This window comes from Balaenoptera musculus, chromosome 12 (assembly GCF_009873245.2).
Source record: "Balaenoptera musculus isolate JJ_BM4_2016_0621 chromosome 12, mBalMus1.pri.v3, whole genome shotgun sequence".
Classification (NCBI taxonomy): Eukaryota; Metazoa; Chordata; class Mammalia; order Artiodactyla; family Balaenopteridae; genus Balaenoptera; species Balaenoptera musculus.
The window spans coordinates 7,994,716-8,010,045 of NC_045796.1; the positions used below are offsets into that span (position 1 = coordinate 7,994,716).

Genomic DNA, 15,330 nt, shown 5'->3' on the forward strand with positions numbered 1-15,330 from the left:
CAAATCTGTGCAAGAGAACCCCTCCTGCCCCCATGTTAGCTTGGGCTGAGCACCAGGATGCTTTCTGGTAGCATGGGATCTGCACGCACGGTGGTTGTTTTGGTCACAATACCCTTTCTCGGAAGGAGGAAGAATCAGGTGTGGACGAAGCTGACAGAAGCCCGGGGGCCTCGGGTGAGAACCGACACGCAGGGAGATTCCAGAGAGAAAGCTGATGTGCTGCTCGTGAAGGGTCGGCTGCCATCCGCACATGTAACAGGAGGCACAGAGATGGCATTGGGCGTGGCAACTAACCAGGCAGCTTTTCACGCTCATGGGGAAAAAGCAGGAACAACCAGTTAATAATTTATCTTTTATTCAAATTGTTGAATACTTCATATTACAGTAAATTTGATTGAAAAAAAATGAGGAAAGAAATCAATTTTTAAAAATACACTCATGTTGAAATCAAATAAGCCAGCCAAACGGAGTACAAACCAAGGAACCCTGTAGGTTGGTTTGCTTTCCAGGATATGAATACCACTGAGTCTATATACAGTTCTATAATGCAAGAAAAGTCATTCATTAAACACTTCAAGAAAGGAGCCAACAGCCGGCAAGGACACTGGTCTCGCCCTCCCGTCCTGCAGACTGAGAGGCCGGCCTTGGCCGACCCCCCTCCCCACCCCCCCCCGAGCAGGAATCCACGTGCAACACTAGGGGCGAGAATCTGGCCCACTGGCTTTCATGCAATTTCCGTGAGTCACGCACTGTGCAAATTAAGGCTTCTTATAGGTCGAATAGTTGATAAACACTTTTTTCTTAAAAAAAAAAAAATAAGCACAGTAAAGGTGGTATCATGAGAACCTGAAGAGGTGAGACCTATACCCCCAAGTCCGGAAAAAAGTCTGACATCTCAACTCCATTCTCTCTCTCACACACACACACACGCACGCACGCACGCACGCACAAATCAATCTTTGGGTGGGTTGTTTGACTTCACCAGCTGGCGGAAGAAATACTGATAACTGTGCTCTGTGCGCCTAGGACTGAAGACGTCATGCAAAAAGCTGCAGCCGTTACTGACCGGAGGCAGACAGCAGGCAGACCCTCCAGAGCCCAGGCACTAGGGACCCACACGTGTGTGTGTGTGCACGCACGCGCCCTTACGAGACAGGAGCAAAAGGGAAAAGAGAGAGAACGGCAGAGTCTAACCTAGAGGGCACGTCGTGGAGTTCAAAACCTCGTATGGAACCACCCGACCGCCCCAACAGCCTCCCTGCTAAGGGATGGACAGATAGATTGCCCCCTGCCGGCAGGAAAAAACTGTTGTTGTTGTTGTTTTTTTCCTTTTTCCCAAACCTGAGTAATTGTCAAAGTCAATAAATAGGAGGAGAGAATTAAATGCTAAAATATAATGATCAAATACCCTACAGGGCCTAAAGCAGCAAGGGTTTTCCGCAAACGCAGCCCTCTGTTCCGAGACGCGTCTGGCCCGGGCGCGGTAGGAAGCGCCCGGCGGCCACGTTCCGTGCGAGGACTTGGGACTAAACACGGGGCCCCGGCGCCGCCCTCCAGCAGCTGGAGCGATGCCCCATCCCGGTGACCACAGAGAGCGGCACCCACCTCCTCACCCTCTCCCCCATCACCAAAACTCTTCCCTTTTGAAACAGTTTTTGTTAAAGGCAAAAATGATAGAAGCATCACGGAGTCGAAGTCTTATTTGGTTGGAGGTGCCGGCGGAGTCGCCGAGCGCACCCCGCAGTCTAGATGTGCAGGAGGTCCTCGTCGCTGTCGTCGTGGAAGGAGCTCACGGGCTTCTGCGTGGCCCGGGGCCTCCCCCTCCTGGCCTGCTCCACACTCACCAGCCCCACCCGGTCGTCCGCTTGCTCCCGAAGCGCCTTCCTCGGCGGGGGCCTCAGTGGGTGCACGCCTTCAGCCCCGGCCCCTCTGCCCGGGTGCACTTTCACCTCCGGGAGGGTCAGCACCTCGTCCTCGCTGTCCTGGTCGTCCCCGTGCAGGGAGGTGAGGGCTTCGGCTTTCACGGACTTGGTAGTGACGTGGCCGTTCTCCTGCCCCTCCTTCCCGGGCCTCGGCGACGGCAGCTGGATCTCTTCCATCAGCCACTCAGTTTCGTTCTCGTCCGCCTCTTCCTCCTTGTTCACCTGCCGGGACACAGCAGAGCCCGTGGGTCCGCCTGAGACCTTGTCGGCCTCCTCTGGCCCCTCCCTCCATGACCCACCCAGAGGCGGGGCCCTCTTCCCAGCCCACCGCAGCCATCGCCGCCCCGTGTCCCCCTCAGGGAGAAGGGGAGGGCTGGCGACTGCCCGCGCCTGCTGAGACCCAACCACGGCAGATGGTGTCAGGAGGCAGGAAGGCGGCCAGCAACACGGCGGCAGTGCCGGGGGACGGGCCCCTCTGCTCCAGGGCCCTCGGGCAGCAGGGACAGGAGCCGCGCGGGGGACGGGGCCCTCGGGCAGCAGGGACAGGAGCCGCGCGGGGGACGGGGCCCTCGGGCAGCAGGGACAGGAGCCGCGCGGGGGACGGGGCCCTCGGGCAGCAGGGACAGGAGCCACGCGGGGGACGGGGCCCTCGGGCAGCAGGGACAGGAGCCGCGCGGGGGACGGGGCCCTCGGGCAGCAGGGACAGGAGCCGCGCGGGGGACGCGGGGACGAGTGTAGTTGAGGGAAGGCTTCCAGAGAGCAGCTGGCAGCACACTCGAGAGCCACGAGTGCATTTAGGCCCTCTGGCCTCAGTTTCTAGACAGTTATCCTAAGGAAGACATCCAAATGCCAGAGGCACAGAAATTTTCATGACTGTCTTTTTTTGTAGAATAGCCAAAAAAGTAGAAGTAAGCTAAATACTAAACGCTGTAAGAAATCAGCGGCAACCACAATGAGAAAAACTTGAAGGAAAAAGAACAAAACGTGTGTTCGGGTTAAGAGCAGAGGGACCTTTTCCCTTCGTCCATTTCAAACTTCCCGCGATGACAGGTTCCTGTAGTCGCTGACCGACATCATGACAACAGTTCGATCGCGTGCGTGCGCACGTGCGAGTCGCCCAAGACCTCGGCGGGCATCAATTACCTTCGAGTATTTGTAGGACACGCTTGCGCTTCTCCGACAGCAGCTGGTGATCTTGCTCATCACCGTCTCCCTGGAAGGAGCCCCACGTTACTCCAGGCTGGAGCCACGGCCCCTCCGGCTCCCGAGTGCCCGCCGCCAGGGGGCTGCAGCCCCAAGAGCGAGCGCTCCCTCACCCCACCGAGCGCTCCCTCACCCCACCGAGCGCTCCCTCACCCACCGCAGCAGGGCTGTAAACCAGTTCAGCAGGAAGAACTGCTGACAGACGCAGATCCAAATCCTGCTCCCCGTTTTCAGGGTGTAAGAAGGGCCAGAGTGGGTTTCCCAGCACTTGTCCTTCTGCTTTTTCACGTCAATACGACGACCCACACCTTCTCGCCACCCCAGGGCTGCGCCGAGATTACTGGGCCAGGGGACGAACGCAGGGCCGGCTCACACCCAGACCTCCCGCCCCGATCCTGCGTCCCACTGACGGCCTCTCAGGGTCGGGATGGCTGCGGTCAGCACTCCCCGACCCTCTCTCCTTTGCCTCTGGCTCCTCGGGCAGGTGAGAGAGGCAACAGGCAGCCCCAGAGCTGGACCATCCCTGCGCTCTGGACAGGGCTGACCACACACAGAGCCCTGGGCCTCATTCATGCGTGACATGAAATCTGCTGGGCGGTCCTGCTGCCTGTGAGTGACAAGGCCTTTCACCAGCAAAGGGGAGCCAGTGGAGGAGGTGTCACACCCGGTACCTCACAAATGCTCCCTTTTTAAAGGGCAGGCAAGTCAGCTGATCAGAGGGAAGTCAGCTCGTGACAGGTGTTTAACTCCCTGTCCATCTGTGCACACGTGCAGAGAGCCACATCCTGGGAACAGGTGGGCAAGGCCAAGGCCCACAGAGCATCTGCCACGTGACCTGACAGGGCCCACAGCCCTGGTCAGACAGGACACATCGCCACAAGGACGCAGACGTTTACAAAACACAGCTTTGGGGACCGCTTCCACACTTCGGCTGCTGATGGGCCCAAAAAAAGGAGCCCAGATTCCGACTCTGAACCACTGGCCGGTGCCCCGGCCCACTCCCCTCTCCTTACCGGCGCTCCTTCTTATGCAGCAGCAGGGCGAGCAGGCAGCCGGTGAGCGCCACCAGCAGCAGGCTGAGCACGGCCCCCACGGCCTGGCTCCGCTCCGAGAGCCCCTTGCGCTCCTGCGCGTCGTCCCCGGCGCTCTCGCTGTCGAAGCCCACCCTGCGGGGAGGCCACACCACTCAGCCACCGCCACCGCCAGTGCCTAGCGAGGCCCAGCTCGGGCGGTGGCCCTGCCTTCGCAGCCCCCCCCCCCAGCGAGACGAGATCCACCAGAGGTGGAGGACAACAGCGGGCAAACCCCTCTGATGATGAGACTGAGGCAGGAGGACGGGGAAGGGCGATCCTCCGGCCACACAGCCCTTCGCCACTAAGGGGATGAGAAAAGCTGAGCTTTGGGCAACACGCCTCCCCCAGGCCCCGCTGATCCCGCTGCAGGGCCCTGAGAGCACAGAGGCGCTTCTGGAGCAAAGACTCAGGGACACGCTGGCCGCCCTCGTCTCCCGGGAACACAGCTCTCTTCTCTGGGAAGAACCAGTGATCACAGCCCAGGTAACAGCTTCTCCCTCCCAACAACTCATCTTGGGACACAGCCTCAATGCTCCTGGAGTTAAGGGAACACCGTGGGGCAGGACCCCACTTACCCCAGAGGACACACAGCAGAGGTGTACCAGGAGAAGAGGTACTGGCAGTCGGCGGTCTCGTGGCTGAACTCGGGGATCCCGTCCTTCACCAAGGGGTCACAGTGGAAGAAGATGGTGGAGGAGACAGATTTCGTCTTGTCTTTTCCACACTTGGAGGAAGAGGCAAACACCACATCCAGATCGCCATCTGTCAACAAGGCAGGCGCACACACAAGCACAGCACCATTACCACTGGTGTTTCAGTAGTGGGTCAAGTTTACCTTTTCATTGCCTGTAAAAAGTCTGCAGAGACTTAAATTCAGACGTAAGGGTCCTTCATCAAATGTCCCAGATGAGCTCTCACAGACTGCTCAACACACATTATGGGGCCCCTGCCCTAAGTCAGAATGTGGGAAAGACTTGAACCTTGCCCAAAAAGAGGTCTGGACTTTGTCCTCAGCTAACAATATGATCTGGAGGCGGGGCTGCCTACACGGAATCAGTCCACCTGGAGACTGAGGTTGACCGACCAACCAACCAGCCAGTCAACCAACCCACCAGTCAACCAACGAATCAGTTAACCAACCAACCAGCCAGTCAGCCAACCAACCAACCAACCAACCGAGTGATCAACCAGTCAAGCCTACGCAACGAAGCCCCAATAAAACCTCTGGACACTGAGGGATGGGCGGGCTTCCCTGGTCAGTTCCTGAGCTTGTGTGTGTGTGTTGTCACGTTCATGCTGGGAACACAACACGTCCTGATTCCACAGGGAGAAGACAACAGAAGCGTCCGGCTCCCCCCACACTCCTCCCACGGGCCGGCTTTACTCTGTATCCTTTCACTGTAACGAGCTGTGAGCACGACTACACGGCTCTTAGCTCTGAGCACCCCTCTAGTGAGTTATCACATCCGAGGCGGAGACGGAGCCCCCTGAGCGTGCAGCTGCTGTCAGAAGTGAGAGGCGCCTGTGCGGACTCTGCCTTGTGCGGACAGCTTCGTGGCTGGAGACTCAAACCCCTCACGACCGGCCACCCCTGGAGCGCCGGGGAGCGCAGCGTGTGCAGTGACACGCCCGAGGGCAGCCGAGACCCGGCCCTGCGGGCTGGGCTCGGGAAGGCCCCGCGCGTCCTCACTCGTAACCGGCTGGGCCGTGACCCGAGTGGGCTGTCCCCCAGGCTGGAACGAGGGCACAAACCGGTGAGCCGGTGAGGGGCCGAGGTGGCAGCTCTGAATCTCAGCCAGAATCTCAGCCAGAGACGGGCTTTGCGGCTTCCCACTCTTGCCCACTCGGATGAATGCAGACTCGTGAAGGGCGTGAAACTGCATTCTTCCTGAAACGTGGACGAAGGCTTAAAACTAAACCTACTTCCTAGCGCTGGTGAATGAAGGCAGAGAAAAGGTCCGAAAATGATTTCATTAACCAAGAATAAATAACCGTGTGCACACAAGCGTGCGTGTACACACACACACACACACAGACACACGCACCCCCTGAAGCTGGGGGGCCGCCGGAGGCCAGCTAGACTAGACGCAGGCCTCGTGGACGCGAAGGTTCTCGCTCCAGTGGCCGGGCCCCTGACCAGGGCTGTGGCGTGGAGCCTGACCACTGCTGCAGGCGCACCAGCAGCAGTGCCCCTGGGTGTGAGGAGAAGCGAGCACGGAGCTGGGACAGGCCGGAGGAGGAGGACGGGGCGGGCGGAGGCAGTCCAGCAGGAAGGCCCGTGGAGAGGCGGCATGGGGCCTGCAGGGGCTCGTGAGTAATCTGATGGCTGGGTCTGGGTGCGTTTGCAGGACCAGCTGCTAATAGAACCGGAGTCTGTCAAAATCTTCCAGGCGGTTTTCAAAAGAGCTTGGACTTTCCTTCTCTGCAGAGCAGTGGCCTTGGAGGCGTTTAAAGCAGCCCTTCAGTCAGTCAACAGACATTTACTAAGCACTTACTACAGGGCCAGGCCCTGAGGACAGCACCTCGAGAGAGGGCCCAACCAGCCACTGCACGACTCCAGCATCCGACCCGGAGTCACTGGAAGAGAACAGAGCACCAGCGGGCTGACTCCATGACAGGGAGTCACGGAAGCGAGCCAGACTGACCTGGCGGGTCTCTGCCCAGCCCCCCGTGGGCGCTGTCAAGTGCAGTGACCAGCTCGGTGCCTGAGCACGGAAACGCCCTCTTCTAGGCTACACCTACTCAGGGAGCAGCGCTCCCCCTCCTCGCCGGGAATCTCTCTCTCGGCAGCCCTTTGAAGTCAAAGTCAGCTGGTTTTGTAAACACATTTAATTGTTTAAAAAGCGAGTTCATTCACTTGGTTCAAAAATCAAATCATGAAATGGTATATAGTGAAAGACTAGTTGTTTAAAACAAAAGCACATGAGCTGCCTCCTGGAAATATTCTTTCAAGGTCAAGAAGGAATCGGGAAAGAAATAAGTGAGGGCAATTAAGAGGTACAAACTTCTAGGTACAAAATAAATGAGTCACGGGTATGAAGTGTAGAGTGTGGGGGAATATAGTCAATAATTATGTAATATCTTTGTGTGGTGACACATGGTAACCAGACTTATCGTGGCGATCATTTTGAAATAGCGTTGTAGGTCAATTATACTTCAAAAATAAACTCACAGAAAAAGAGATTAGATTTGTGGTTACCAGGGGAGGAGGTTGGGGGGAGAGGGAATTGGATGAAGGTGGTCAAAAGGTACAAACTTCTAATTATAAAATAAATTAATAATAGGGATATCATATGCCACATGCTGAACATAATTAACCCTGCTGTATGTTACATCTGAAAGTCATTAAGGGCGTGAATCCTAAGAGTGCTCATCACAAGAAAAAATAATTCTTTTCTTTTTCTTTAATTCTGTATCCATGTGAGATGACAGATGTTCACTAAACTTGCTGCGGTCATCATTTCATGATGTATGTAAGTCAAATCATTACGCTGTGCCCTTTAAACTTATACAGTGCTGTATATCAATTACATTTCAATAAAACTGGAAGGGAACAAAAGGAACAAAGGAAAAGCTCCATCAGTGCAGCGGAATGCCCTCCTCCACACCCACCCGAATACTTGGGTCAGGTCTCTCTTTTCTTCTCATCCTTTTGACAAACCCGAAACCTCCTACCCTTCTACAGTAACATCTGAAGTTTCAATATAAAGACATATTGTGACAAAAACCAAACCAAAGGAAATTCCTGACGTGGCCATGCACGCCCACCTCACCACCTCTGGTTTAGACCAAGTTTTGCTTGTTTGTTTAGGAGGTAAATCTTCCCTATAGCGAACCGCTCTGGTCTGACACACGCTGCTCAGTCCGCTATGACAAGCGCGTGTCAAGACACAGGATCGGACCCAGGGCTTTTGTGCTAAAACTGATCTGACGTTTCAACTGCAGGGCGTTTGTTCATGAAAATACGTTACAGTTCCTCCAAGGAAGTTAAACGTGGCACGTGGAGGGAGAGAGTTACCTTGAACGTAGTATTTGGTTTTGTCAGAAGTCCCGACTTTCCTACTGAAGTGCTGGTCGTTGGGCTTCACCTGACAGATGTTGGCCCCGGAGCACGCGGGGTTCGTGGAGCTCGTGATGGAGGACAGCTGGATCTCGTACAGGTACTTGTCCCCATTCGTTCTCATGTCCCCAGAGGCGCTGAACCGCCTAAAAGAAAAGGTCGGGTGACTCCAACGGTCCTTCAAGAGAGCCCTTTGTCACCTGGACCCAAAGCCCAGGGTACGGGGCAGGGCTGCAGGATACGGCCGAGGGCACCACCTGCCGTCTCCCCGTCCTACCGCCCAGCCCTCCGCGCGCGGAGCTTTGCTGCCCTGTTCTCAGATGCTGTGCCCCGCACCATGCCCGCTTCCCCCTGCCCAGGCACAGCCCCGGACCCCGAGACCCACCCAGTGACACCGCTGAGCAACTGACTTTTTTATTCACAAACTAGTAAGCCCAGAAGTTCCTCATCGAAAATTGTTTCAGAAGGTTCCAGCTCTGACCCCTGGGCGAGGGAGGAGGGGCGACTTTATGTTTACACTCAGGAGAACTCAGCATCTTTGGTGTTACACTCAATAGCTGAGTAGTGCTTGCCCTCTGTTTGAGCGAAATATGACGACTACCTGGAAACGGTAACTAAAACACACAAACACTTGGCCCTCTTTATCTCGCAGCCCTCGGCCGGGGAGAGATCTGAATACGTGGCAGCACCCAGAAGGAAAATGCTCCACTGACTTGAAATAAATGTCCCCGAGGCTGAAGCTCCTGCCGTTGGCTGGGTTGGTGATGGTGCCGTTCACCATCTGCACCTCCTGCGGCTTCACCGCGCAGGCCGCGCGCGAGTCCCAGCTGAAGTGGTAGGTGCAGCTGCCCATGTCGAACCTGCAGGCGGCACACAGACCATGGTCACGGCCACCCTCCCAAACCAGAGGACGCCGCCGGGCTAGGAGGGCGACTTATGATCAGGAAGATGCCCACCCAACCCATCTGCCATGTGAAAAAGCAGGCAAGCGCTTACATGTATTCTTAAAATTTAGAAACTGTGCAACGTCTAAAAGCTGGAAAGATTTGCTCCTAGATTTTTGAATATTTGCTTTACAAGCACCTCAGACTCTCCAACTGATTCAATCCTTTGACAACGCCTGGGTCTCCCCTTTCCCAAGCCCAGCTTCTGGAAGGAATCGGTCGGTTCACAAACACAGCAGCTCACACGCTCCCTCTGCTGGCCAAACGGTCCCCTCCACAGCCCCAGACACGGAGCTGCCCAGAGATTTCCAGGATAATCCAAGAGCAAGCATCCCAGGTGCCACCGTGCCGGCCGCGGGTCCCAGACAGGCTGCTTGAACAGCTGGCCTTGGGTGGCACCAATCAATGCCCTTTTGGTTACACTATGACATTCAAAGCCGGAAGCCGGTGAAATCCTGCTTTACGCATGTCGCAGCCCCCTTCCAGGGACCCCTCCCCGCGCGGGGCAGCCCCGGCTCCACCAGGCCACGGGTCTCAGCGGCCGGTGCCCCTCACCGTCCCCAAGGAGAAACCACGGGGAGAAATTCCGACGGGGTCCCGGCAGGCCCTGCACACAGCTTCCCTGGGGGACCCCATCCCCTCACCTTGTGAACGAAGGCCGGCCCACTGTCTTCGCACAGGTCAGCTCGATGACGGCGGATGCCGTCTTATTGTCACCACACTGATGGCCTTTTGAATAAGTCACGATGACTCTGTCATCTGAAACACAAACGACTGAACTGACGCTATTTCTAGGGCATCGCAGGAGCCCCAGTGTCAGAAGTCAAACCTGTATCATGAACAAACGTCTGTGCCTCTGGAGCCTCATTACGCGGGTCATCAGCACCGCCAAGCCTGATGACCGCGCCCGGCCCGCGTCGCTGCCCGCACGGCAAGAGGAGACCGGGGTTCAGACCCCAGCCGACCCCCGCGCACCGTCTCCTCACCTGTGCGGCCAGGAGACCCCCGCAGCGTGTGGTCCGGGGCCGAGCGGGGAGCGCCCGGTGCAGCGTGTGCGCAGGGCCCCCGCCGTGCGCAACTTCTGTGCCGTTTTAGGCGCTTCCCCTCGCATTCCTCCATCCCACCCTGAGCCTCCCGGGAAGGACAGGGCAGGCGCCAGACGTCTACCCTCCAGCGTGACACTCCACCCACCACAGCTCTGGTTTCCTCAGGCCTCCTGGTTCCACGTGGAGCTCTTTCTGCTTCTGAAGGTTCTTCTCCACGTGGTCAAAGAACCAGGGGAAGCCCAGCCTGCAGGGGCCGCGAAAAGCAAGGCCGTGCAAAGCAAGGCCGCGCTTCCAGGGGCACGTCTCACAGGGGCTCAGCGCACAGACGGTGGCTCTCGGGGCCAGCACGGGACAGTCCTCCGGCCTGACCCTCACACACCCGACCCACGTCCTTCGAGACAGGGGACGCGGAGGGGGCGGCACCCCCTGCCCAGGTGTTCTCCAGGGCATGGCCAAGGCACGGGGACCCCTCGACAGGAAGTGAGGTCCATGCTCCCGGACCCACCCACGTTCAAGGCTGCTCTGGGTGAGTTTGTTTTAAATATTGGGCTTCGGTGAAAATTTTGTAAGAAAGGGTTCCACAGCTTTGAAGAGAAATGCTTAAACTTCTGGAACGTGGAACCAACAGGTACAGGTCTTGATGAAGTGCCTCCACCATCATACTAGACGGACAACACACTCAACCTTCCACACCTCCAGTTACCCAAGCTGTGAAATGGACTCTTAACACCTGCCCGGGCCACTGAGGAACACACGTGTACACACGCATAAATCACACACGTACAAAGTCTGGTTGCCGGGGACTGTTAACTCCTGGGACAAGAGTTCATCTCTTCACCCCACAACGTCACACCCCCTAAATGCTCATGGGGGTCACGGCAACTGGCCTTAGATGGTTGTCCTGTTGGGGCCCAATGGTAAGACCCCGCCTGGTGTGTCAGGGAACAGGTTTTACTAGCTCATCTTTTCATGACGCTTCAATGTTCTAGTTTTTCTCACCCGGCTGTGGGAAACCGAGCGAGAGACAGGTCAAATATCCATGAGGACGAGATAGCAGGGACAGACCCACCCGCAGCCCCTATGCCCTTCGTGGCGGCTACGACCAAGATCTCCAACGGAGGGCGGGCCGTGGGCCAGGAGGTCTGGCCACTCCTGCCGGGGGGTGACTCGCCCCACTTCCAACCTGCAGAGTCGGGGTTTTTCTCAAGGGTGACAGTGGTTCCCCAGAACTCCCTTTCTCCCTGTCAACAGCTGGAGTGGACATACGGCTCCCCGTGCTCTAATCAGGACAGCTCGGGGACCCCTCCAGCCAGACAGGCACACTGAACGTTGTTTCTTCCTTGTCCTCCCAACACACCTGACTGTTCCTAAACTAAGAAAACCCTGCCTTTTCCTTTTACGTGATGAAAGACTCTTTCACTCAACAACCAATTGCAAGATGAATTTTCTATTAAAACGAGCTTCATCTTGTGTTTCCGAATTAAAACATTACGAAAATGTACCCTGAATCGTCTTTACCAGGTTCTCATGTCAGCGTTTGGCTTCCCCGGATAAACACTTGCACGTATACACGGAGGCTGGAGCAGGGACTCAGAGGAACCCTGAACGTTCTGCCCTCCTCCTGAGGACAAACACCTCCCCAGGATCGCCCAGCCCTCTAGACACACAGACTAGGACCTGCCGTCTCGGAGGACACAGAGCAGTACTTACTCTGATGCTCCGGGAGGTGCCAAGTGCCTGAGAAACAGTCACTGAAAATAACACCTGGAGGCTTCAACCAAAGCCAGCGCTGACCCTCTGGTCACAGGGGGACACCTCCACCTTCCCGACTCTGACACGACACCTGTGACCATGCAACAAGGGTCCAGGCCTTACCTATGACGTCCAGCTTCTGCGTGTGAACGAGCCCCAAGACCTGGACGTCGCCAGAGGGGCTCTTTTTGCAAACGCTGGCTCTTTCAGAGCAGTCCAGGGGCCCTTTGTATATTTTCTGACACAAATTGATGTAGTACCTGTAAAATGACACACACAGAGAGGCAAGGTCAGTGTCTGTCCTGCACACTCGGGGGCAGCTCCTTCCATTCCTTCCAGAAAAGGTAATCGTTCTGATAGCCAAGGATTTCGCAGCACCTCTGGACGCAGCACTGAAACAGGTCTCTGGGTAAAGATAGGCCAAAGAGCGGCTGGATGCTGCAGAAGTGAGTGTGCCAAGCAGGCACGTGGGGTGAGTGAGCCCCGAGACTCGGGTGGTTTAGAGTCAGGACACGCAGCGGCTCAAACCCCGGCGAGTCGTTCCCTCGCTTACGGCTACTTAGGCCCTCCAGGTCCACGCTCCCCCCTGCCGTGTGGACGGAAGGATCCCGGAGCGCCTGGGGGAAGGCGCTATGCACGGAGCAGTCAGTCCAGCTAAGCCACCGCGGGCCAGCACGGCCTAGGGACTTCGGGCAGCAGAGCCGGGACGACACACGCAGCCACGGACGGCTGCCCCTCACAAACATGCACCAAACCGAGACTAATTCCATCAGGCCCACAGTGGACCAGCGGCTTCTCTGGGTTCTGAAGGTTTCTGTCGCCTCTGCTTCCAAACCACCCGCCGTGCACCAGGCCGCCCTGAGCGTCAGAGGAATGAGGCCATCCCGCCTTCAGGGTCTGAGCTAAAGCACCAAGCACCCAGCCCGTCAGCACGCCGCCGAGGTGGGGGGCACTCACGAGGTCCCGTCGTGGACAAAGAACCAGGAGCTGGTGAGGGAGGACAGCAGCCGCAGGTCGTAGGTCTTGTGCTTCTGGATGAACTTGCACTCCATCTTCTTTGGGGGGCAGATGACTTTGGTTTTCCACTCAAACGTCACCTCACACCCACGAACTTCACTGAAGACCTGTGGCCGCCCCACATCGGCATCCTCGTCGCACTTGAAGATAATCGCGGACGTCCGGTGGCTGTTGGCTGGGGCAGCACATGGGGACCAGTCAGACCTGGCCTGTCCCTCACTCGTCCTTAGGCTCCTCCCCGCCTCCGCTGCGCTGGCCCTTAGGGACCCTGTCCATGCCTGGCCGCTCCCCATGCAGCCCCGGCCAGGTCTCGTCGTGTTCCATTCATGTATCTCAACCCTACATAGACCAAGTTCCCTCGGGGCACAGTATCTCCTTCTGCACTTATCAACCTCACAGCAATAGCGCGGTGCCTTGCAGACAGGTATTCGGTATTTGATTAATGTATGAATGACGATTAAAAAAGATACCTGTAATTCATTACCTAAAAACGTGTCATCCGACAGACCAGGAGAAAGGTCCTGTCTTAATAAGCCTCCAAACAAAGCTACAGTAGTCCCTTGTAAACTTAACGTTTCTAACTCCTTAATTTGTATCATTTTGCTCCCTGATGACTTACAAACACTCAACTTCTCCAGCATTTACCCCATCGCTTTCCTTGGGAACTCACATCAGTCTGTGCCACGTGTGTTACTAGGACTCCCTCGCGTGCCGGTTCTCTATGCGGCAGCAGCAAGGATGCTGGGCCTGGCTGGCCGTGAACCCCGCCCCTGCCCAGCCCAGCCCACCACAGAGCAGACGATCAACCGACGAGCCCCTGCAGGCCTGATTACCCCCTCACCACCCTGCAGACCCGGGACAGGAGCAATTCTGCTGAGAGTGAACGTGAATCACCGGTGCTGAAAACTGGTATGTGGACACGAGTCCCTCGAGCTGGGGAGTGGGCGAGCTGACCACCTCGAACCTGCCCCCCACCTGGCCCTGCCGCGGAGTACATTCACGGTTACGCAATACATCCCACAGAACAATTAGAGACGACTTTTCTTCATGGAAAATAGCCTTGGCTAGAAGACTATATGCAACAGAATCACTGCCGTTTACTTGGACGTCCAGAAAGATCTGAGCACGAAGCAGGCCTACCACGGGTACAAGGTTACCTCACCGGCCTGGCTGGGACCTGGTGCTCTCCCACTTACAGTGTCTGCAAAAGCCCCACTCGTGGTCTCTGTCGTAGTTTGCGGTGGTCGCACACCAGAGCCTGGCCCTGCCCTCCAGAACACACTGCTCATAGCTCTTCCCATTGAACACGAAGGGGAACACACACGGGTCGCCTTCTTCAGTTTCTGGAAAGAGAAGAAGTCTGCGTGACCCTGATTATCAGCACCACGTTGGCTGGGCCTCACCAGGCGCCGTCACCTCAAACAAGGACTCTGCACAGAAATGGTCACCCTCAACCAACGTGGGGACTGCCAGGCCTCCCGGCCGCAACGTGACAAGCAGTTCGAGGGCCCTAGGGCTGTCAGGATGGATCGTCCCGTGGCCCGAGCCAAGGTCCCGGTGCTCGCAGCATCCACAGCATCATTCCTCAGTTCTCTCCTGCTGCCACGTCTAATTTCATGTTTCCTGGGAACGTTAAGATTCACCCCTCTGCAAAGATTTACCTGGAGGGCAATTATCTCCGTTGGCGTAACTTAAAATGACAGCTTCGTCCTGGTGCCTGTAATCCAGCCTCATCGACGCCAGCCTCCCGAAAGACACCCCCTTGCTCCTGGAGAGCAGACAGACGCCTCCGTCCTTGCAGCCTCCTTGGTCCAGGCCCGCAGCCGCGGTGCACACCCCGATGCTGTAGGTGCGCGAGTCTCGGGTCACCTGGAGAGACATCACCCCGCGGCCGTGAGGGGTCTCCGGGTGCAGGGCGCGTGCAGGCAAGCGGCGGCTGGGTCCGCGGCTGTGCCCGGGCGCCTGGGCGCTCGCCTCCTCCTCTGGGGCCCTGCCCCCGTCCAGAGGGCGACGCCCTGTCCACTCTCCGGGCGCCTTCCGCACCGAGGCCCTGCCCTCCGGTGGCAGCCCTGCTGGCCGTGCTCCCGCGGGCCCGTGGGGGGCGGCGGCCGCGAGACCCCAGGCGGCTCGCCCCCCTTCCCGAAGCCCGCGTCTCCCGCCTGTAAGCTGGGAGCGCCGAGGACTCCGAGCCGAGCGCAGGGCGGCCGCAGCCTGAGCGACGGTGCCGCCCTTGCCGCCCAGCCTCCGCAGGCCGCACCCGTGGCGCACCCGTCGGGAGGGCCTGCGCCCAGGCACGGTCTCCGCTACAGCAGC

At 57.4% G+C, this 15,330-nt stretch overlaps 1 protein-coding gene across 1 annotated transcript in view; it reads right to left on the reverse strand.

The window, feature by feature from the left end:
• Positions 1–338: 338 nt before the first annotated feature.
• The window catches only part of IGF2R (insulin like growth factor 2 receptor), a 110,092-nt gene continuing 95,100 nt past the window's right edge, over positions 339–15,330 (reverse strand). Inside the window, exons 38-48 of the mRNA XM_036871020.1 lie at positions 14,679–14,886; positions 14,214–14,360; positions 12,958–13,192; positions 12,124–12,260; positions 9,847–9,961; positions 8,972–9,118; positions 8,217–8,404; positions 4,774–4,960; positions 4,139–4,291; positions 3,066–3,135; positions 339–2,144 (exon numbers count right to left, since the gene is read on the reverse strand). Coding sequence (XP_036726915.1) covers positions 1,746–2,144; positions 3,066–3,135; positions 4,139–4,291; positions 4,774–4,960; positions 8,217–8,404; positions 8,972–9,118; positions 9,847–9,961; positions 12,124–12,260; positions 12,958–13,192; positions 14,214–14,360; positions 14,679–14,886 — 1,986 coding nt within the window. The 3' untranslated portion in view covers positions 339–1,745. The remainder of the gene's footprint in view (positions 2,145–3,065; positions 3,136–4,138; positions 4,292–4,773; positions 4,961–8,216; positions 8,405–8,971; positions 9,119–9,846; positions 9,962–12,123; positions 12,261–12,957; positions 13,193–14,213; positions 14,361–14,678; positions 14,887–15,330) is intronic.